The sequence below is a fragment of the Amphiura filiformis genome, chromosome 5, assembly GCF_039555335.1.
Source record: "Amphiura filiformis chromosome 5, Afil_fr2py, whole genome shotgun sequence".
Classification (NCBI taxonomy): domain Eukaryota; kingdom Metazoa; phylum Echinodermata; class Ophiuroidea; order Amphilepidida; family Amphiuridae; genus Amphiura; species Amphiura filiformis.
The window spans coordinates 70,976,589-70,984,359 of NC_092632.1; the positions used below are offsets into that span (position 1 = coordinate 70,976,589).

At 33.8% G+C, this 7,771-nt stretch overlaps 1 protein-coding gene across 1 annotated transcript; it reads left to right on the forward strand.

The window, feature by feature from the left end:
• Positions 1–3,261: 3,261 nt before the first annotated feature.
• LOC140152369 (melatonin receptor type 1B-A-like) lies at positions 3,262–4,359 on the forward strand. The gene has a single exon (XM_072174674.1). It carries the CDS (start codon positions 3,262–3,264, stop codon positions 4,357–4,359), a length of 1,098 nt encoding a protein of 365 aa, XP_072030775.1.
• The last annotated feature ends 3,412 nt before the right edge of the window (positions 4,360–7,771 follow it).

A 7,771-nucleotide genomic window follows, 5' to 3' on the forward strand; every position in this document is an offset into this window, starting at 1 on the left:
ATTTTTCAATATAGCATCCTTTTTGTATGTAATTTTTTTTCTTTCATTCTAAAATAAACACCGCACAGCATCATCATCCCTATTATCTTCGTGTCAAAAATTGCCGTGATAGTACGGCGAATCCTCTCGTTTTTCAATAGCTACGCATGGTGATTTTGTTCGAGATAGGCCGAGCGACTCAGGCTAAGCATACCATTTACACTATACGACTATCATATGAGATACCACCAAGTTTCTATTCTACACATTATTACGATCTGCGCATGCTCTAGTACCCCATATGATGTTGCTATTACAAGAAAATTCGATTTGTTTTTAATACACTAACTTGAAATTAAATACACTAATTAGCGGCCATTGCTGTTTGCTCTGGATATATTTTACTGCATTTTGTGCGTAACGATTTTTAAATCGTAAATCAAAAGTGTGATATATTTAATTTTGAGAATTACAATTATATAAAGGAACACATTTAGCCCATTCACCTAAGATCCAGGTGTTTGTATAGAATATTCAATCACACGTCTATAACACAATGCATATGTAAACTTTCTTTATCTGTGTCAATAATAGAATATTGATTTCAATAGAATTGAATACATTTTGAGTTTGTACTTTACCACTGAGCGATCTAGCGATCGATTTCTAGTCAATCAGATAGGACTCCTTTTCTTGCGTTCGGTGAAATACCAATCGCCCGTCGTCGCTCACCGACGGAGTATGGAGCTGTATGAAAATAAAAATTCCTTTAAAAGGAATAGGGTGGGCAAATGAAAAATTGTCAAGAGAAATGAAAGAATGAGTAAGTCAAGTTCACAATTAAAAACAGGGAAAATATGACACAACATCGATTTCCAATAGGGGAATAACACAAAACGTATAATAAACAAAGTTAAAAGAGTTTTTAACTTTATACGTTTATACGTTTGTTATTCCCCCATTGGAGGTTGTGTCATATTTTCCCTGATTTTAATCTGATCTATTGCTTATCCTTTGTTCTCTGCTGGTCAGTTGGAACAGATTTTCCCTGTTTTTATATTAACCCTTCACATCATAACACAAGACGTTTTATGTTAACATTTTATATAAAACATGGTTATAAAACTTTTGTAGATAATAGTTATTTAAAACATTTTCGTAATCATACCTAGAGGTTTTTTATCATCAGATAGAAAGACTTCTGCTCATCTTCTCTGGTGAGACAACAGGGCTGGGGTATCTTTCCATATCAAAGTTTAAAAATCTGTCATATCAATTTCCTCAATATGTTGTATTGCAACTTATGAGGGGAAATGTTTGATTTTACAATATTTCGATATTGTTTTTTAACTTTGTAACTTTATTATGATTAACATAACTGTATTTCAAAGCGTCAAACTATATCATTATTTTGTCCCAACAAAAATAATCCAGGGAATAAAATATTCATTCATATGTTTATTTATTTTATTCAACCTGGGCCATTTCTACTGGTGCACATGCATTCTAATAATTTGTCTATAATACCTTATACAAGCATCACCAAGCACTTTTGTCACAAGATTTGAAAAGTAAATAGCCTATGTACACACTGAACACAACACTGTGCGCCATAACCCCTAGCTACGCCAATGCAGTGTCAAAACCAAAAAGAAAACTGTTGTGGTGAAGAAAGACTGAAGAATGATTAAACTATCATGACAAATTCAATACTACATTAACTATGTTATAGATAATAAGATACACAATGAAAATTACTTTAAGTCATACAAGGATTTTTAGATGTAATTAAGAATAATATATCACTTTGAGTTTAAAATGCTTGATCGTCTTTACAGTCTTTATGTTTCACAAGTGAATTCCACTTTATAAACTGGTATTTTTGTTAGCCAAATCCAAATAGAAATTACTCACGAATCTGAGCTTTCGCCATCTTGGCTGATGGCTTGATCACAGATGAACTGGTCCACTGCTTTTCCCGCGAGACTTGGTTGCTAAGGACGCATCCTCGTTACCCGGAAGTGATGTTGATTTTAGCAGTGGGTCATATACATGATCTAGAAAGTGTGCACCTTCATCACGATTGAGTGAGTTTTTGCCCCTTCCTTCTGATTTGGATGGCCTCCCTGACTCTCCTCGTGAACGCATTAGAGTCTCTGTCGAGTAATTTCGAAAGCTCAGATTCGTGAGTAATTTCTATTTGGATTTGGCTAACAAAAATACCAGTTTATGATTTCAACAATCCTACCAAATGAATCTCTTTACCGAATTCCACTTTATTGAAACCTCACTTTCACCTCCACTATTTTTAAATCTGTGTAACGATGCAACGGTATAGCACACGTCAGATCAATATTATATTTTTATCTTTCAACAATCCAGAGAACAAATTACCTTCGCAAGTTAAATATGGAAAAAGCGCGGGAGAACAAACGTCTCTTTTTGTGTGCATCAATGCTATTCACTATTATTGTCACCCCGGAATTGTCACATCACCCTTACTCATTTCCGACTCCAAACAAATCGCGCATTGCTATACACAATTCAGCTTGCAGATATTCTATACCACCATTTCCAAGGCAAATATAATTTCACGAGTGGTTGCTCTCAAATTGCAGTTAAATTAATTTGTCTTCGCTTAGCGTTTTATCTTCTTGTCAGAGGATGATTTAAGGAAGCCCCATCATGCACTGCAAACGTGTTATCACCAGAGTTTCAACTGCCACTTTACTTTTCAAATCCCATTGAATTCTGTGCAAAAGACGTTGTTTAAGAATTGTGCGTGTGTCATTTTTAGTTGGTCGATTTCAGATCTAAAGTGATGTATGCATGAAGGATAATTCACACCTTCTGTAGGTAACATAAAATGTGAAATCGACCAGCATTGTGAATGCGTATTTATTGTAAATATATCAGTCCAAATTCAAATTTAACCATGGCCGTCAATGCACAATGTGCGAGCAGTCGTGTCATGTTCACTCACACAGCTGTGCTAACCGCAAGTCAACACAGTGGCGTGGTGGGAAGTGCTTAAATCATCCTCTGTCTTCTTGTTGAATTACTTTCAGTAGACGTGTAGCTCCGTAAGCTCGTGAAAAAACAGACTTTTACATTTGAACTTGTGTAATAGATTCATGGTATTGAGGGTGAAGAAACATGATTTCCAGAACTTGATGCCATGACAGAAAGGAGACTGTGGTATTAAAATTATTTGAAGTAGTATACCGGCAATGTTATCTCACAGTGATGTCGCTGTGACTTTTAACGATAACATAATCTGAGATGGAGCAACATTCATCAACTACAGCAAACGAAACACACGGTTTCAACTCCACTACATTCCAAGAAAGTAACTCTCTTCATCAAATGACGATACATTATATCGAACGAGTATTTTCTGGCATCGTCATTTTAATCATAATCCTATTGGGTTGTGTCGGAAACGCTTTGATAATTATTTCCGTCATAATGTCCAGAAAACTTCGTACTTCAACTAACATCTTTGTTGTATCCCTTAGTACTGCTGACATCATGACGTCGTTAGCGCTCAGTGCATTTCTTCTGCCACGTTTTCATAGCAGTGGATGGCCGCTTCCTAATCACGAATGGTTATGTAGCGGAAGTGCTTTCATCGTATTTACATGTAATGGAGCAAGTCTGTACAATCTCGCTGCAATAGCTGTAAACAGGCTTCTTTTGATCATCAGACCAACTTTGTACAAAAAAGTGTATACTCCATTACATTCGACCTTAATGGTAATCACAATATGGTTCATACCGATGTCCATCTGCCTTTTCTTACCTCTTGCTGGAATTGGTGGTTTTGGGTTCGATTCTACTGACTTCACTTGCTCGGATCAAGATGATCACCCAAAGGCTGGCGTTTTCAACATGGCGCAGATCGTTAGTGTGTTTCCAATACCTTTAATACTCATTACTGTTAGTTATACTTGGATTGGATGCCATGTTAAAGCTCATTTCAAACGGCAGCTTCAAAATGAACTGGATAATTTTGCAGAACGAACGCATGAACAGCAGTCTCATCATCAACGCACTGGACGACAGGAAAATATTAAACGTGAGCAACTGGAAATCACCAAGAACTTATTTACTGTTGTGTGTATTTTCTTCATCTGTTATTTACCTTATTTTATCATTAGTGTTATTCCAGGCTGGACTCATGCTGTGTATTACTTAAAGCTACTTGTTTTGGCTAACAGTTCTCTGAATCCAATAGTATATTCCTATAAGCACCCACATTTTAAGGACGTTATTGGTAAATTACTACACTGTCGCTATGCTGATATTCCAGAACCATCGCACATTTTGCAAAGTATTCGTCAAAGAAGTGCAGTGATTGAACCTTCGCGATCTAATTAGTTGATTTTTATTTTATAGAAAATCAACATTTTACTAACATTGAAATTTCGATATTTATATTGAAAATTACCGTGATATAGGCCTACATGGTGAAAGTAAATGTTTTTGAAGGGAGCTCCAATGCTAAAAAGTGAATCATCAGAAAGTACTGATATTTTTAAATATATTGAGTGTGTTTTGGAGTCCAATGTAGACTTTCCAATCCCCAGAATTAACTTGTGTTAAAATTTGTTGTAATATAGACTTTCCAATCCCTGGTTTTACTTGAATTAAACCTAATGGTAATGTAGACTTTCCAATCCCTGGCTTTACTTAAATTAAAACTAACAGTAATGTAGACTTTCCAATTCCTGATTTTACTTGAATTAAAACTAATAATAATATAGACTTTCCAATCCCTGGTTTTACTTGCATTAACACTAATAGTACTGTAGACTTTCCAATCCCTAGTTTTACTTGCATTAAACTAATAGTAATGTAGACTTTCCAATCCATAGTTTCACTTACATTAAAACTAATAGTAATATAGATTTTCCAATCCCTGGTTTCACTTACATTAAAACTAACAGTAATATAGACTTTCCAATCCCTGGTTTCACTTACATTAAAACTAATAGTAATATAGACTTTCCAATCACTGGTTTTACCTGCATTAAAACTAACAGTAATGTAGACTTTCCAATCCCTGGTTTTACTTGAATTAAAACTAACAGTAATGTAGACTTTCCAATCCCTGGTTTTACTTGCATTAAAACTAATAGTAATGTAGACTTTCCAATCCCTGGTTTAAATTGCATTAAAACTAATAGTAATGCAGACTTTCCAATCCTTAGTTTTACTTGCATTAAACTAATAGTAATGTAGACTTTCCAATCCCTGGTTTCACTTACATTAAAACTAATAGTAATATAGACTTTCCAATCCCTGGTTTCACTTACATTAAAACTAACAGTAATGTAGACTTTCCAATCCCTGGTTTTACTTGAATTAAAACTAACAGTAATGTAGACTTTCCAATCCCTGGTTTTACTTGAATTAAAACTAACAGTAATGTAGACTTTCCAATCCCTGGTTTTACTTGCATTAAAACTAATAGTAATGTAGACTTTCCAATCCCTGGTTTAAATTGCATTAAAACTAATAGTAATGCAGACTTTCCAATCCTTAGTTTTACTTGCATTAAACTAATAGTAATGTAGACTTTCCAATCCCTGGTTTTACATGCATTAAAACTAATAGTACTGTAGACTTTCCAATCCATAGTTTTACTTGCATTAAACTAATAGTAATGTAGACTTTCCATTCCCAGGTTTTACTTGAATTAAAACTAACAGTAATGTAGACTTTCCAATCCCTGGTTTTACCTGCATTAAAACTAACAGTAATGTAGACTTTCCAATCCCTGGTTTTACTTGAATTAAAACTAACAGTAATGTAGACTTTCCAATCCCTGGTTTTACTTGCATTAAAACTAATAGTAATGTAGACTTTCCAATCCCTGGTTTAAATTGCATTAAAACTAATAGTAATGCAGACTTTCCAATCCTTAGTTTTACTTGCATTAAACTAATAGTAATGTAGACTTTCCAATCCCTGGTTTCACTTACATTAAAACTAATAGTAATATAGACTTTCCAATCCCTGGTTTCACTTACATTAAAACTAACAGTAATGTAGACTTTCCAATCCCTGGTTTTACTTGAATTAAAACTAACAGTAATGTAGACTTTCCAATCCCTGGTTTTACTTGAATTAAAACTAACAGTAATGTAGACTTTCCAATCCCTGGTTTTACTTGCATTAAAACTAATAGTAATGTAGACTTTCCAATCCCTGGTTTAAATTGCATTAAAACTAATAGTAATGCAGACTTTCCAATCCTTAGTTTTACTTGCATTAAACTAATAGTAATGTAGACTTTCCAATCCCTGGTTTTACATGCATTAAAACTAATAGTACTGTAGACTTTCCAATCCATAGTTTTACTTGCATTAAACTAATAGTAATGTAGACTTTCCATTCCCAGGTTTTACTTGAATTAAAACTAACAGTAATGTAGACTTTCCAATCCCTGGTTTTACCTGCATTAAAACTAACAGTAATGTAGACTTTCCAATCCCTGGTTTTACTTGAATTAAAACTAACAGTAATGTAGACTTTCCAAGCCCTGGTTTTACTTGAATTAAAACTAACAGTAATGTAGACTTTCCAATCCCTGGTTTTACCTGCATTAAAACTAACAGTAATGTAGACTTTCCAATCCCTGGTTTTACTTGAATTAAAACTAACAGTAATGTAGACTTTCCAATCCCTGGTTTTACTTGAATTAAAACTAACAGTAATGTAGACTTTCCAAGCCCTGGATTTACTTGAATTAAAACTAACAGTAATGTAGACTTTCCAATCCCTGGTTTTACTTGAATTAAAACTAACAGTAATGTAGACTTTCCAATCCCTGGTTTTACTTGCATTAAAACTAATAGTAATGTAGACTTTCCAATCCCTGGTTTAAATTGCATTAAAACTAATAGTAATGCAGACTTTCCAATCCTTAGTTTTACTTGCATTAAACTAATAGTAATGAAGACTTTCCAATCCCTGGTTTTACATGCATTAAAACTAATAGTACTGTAGACTTTCCAATCCATAGTTTTACTTGCATTAAACTAATAGTAATGTAGACTTTCCATTCCCAGGTTTTACTTGAATTAAAACTAACAGTAATGTAGACTTTCCAATCCCTGGTTTTACCTGCATTAAAACTAACAGTAATGTAGACTTTCCAATCCCTGGTTTTACTTGAATTAAAACTAACAGTAATGTAGACTTTCCAAGCCCTGGTTTTACTTGAATTAAAACTAACAGTAATGTAGACTTTCCAATCCCTGGTTTTACCTGCATTAAAACTAACAGTAATGTAGACTTTCCAATCCCTGGTTTCACTTACATTAAAACTAATAGTAATATAGACTTTCCAATCCCTGGTTTTACTTGCATTAAAACTAATAGTAATATAGACTTTCCAAACCCTGGTTTTACTTGCATGAAAATTGATAGTTATGTAGACTTTCCAATCCCTGGTTTCACTTACATTAAAACTAATAGTAATATAGACTTTCCAATCCCTGGTTTCACTTACATTAAAACTAATAGTAATATAGACTTTCCAATCCCTGGTTTTACTTGCATTAAAACTAATAGTAATATAGACTTTCCAAACCCTGGTTTTACTTGCATTAAAACTAATAGTCATATAGACTTTCCAAACCCTGGTTTTACTTGCATTAAAACTAATAGTAATATAGACTTTCCAATCCCTGGTTTTACTTGCATTAAAACTAATAGTAATATAGACTTTCCAAACCCTGGTTTTACTTGCATTAAAACTAATAGTACTGTAGACTTTCCAAAC

What these genes read in the sequence shown, in the direction of transcription:
- LOC140152369 (XM_072174674.1), top strand. Translation starts at nt 3,262, where the DNA reads ATGGAGCAACATTCATCAACTACAGCAAACGAAACACACGGTTTCAAC.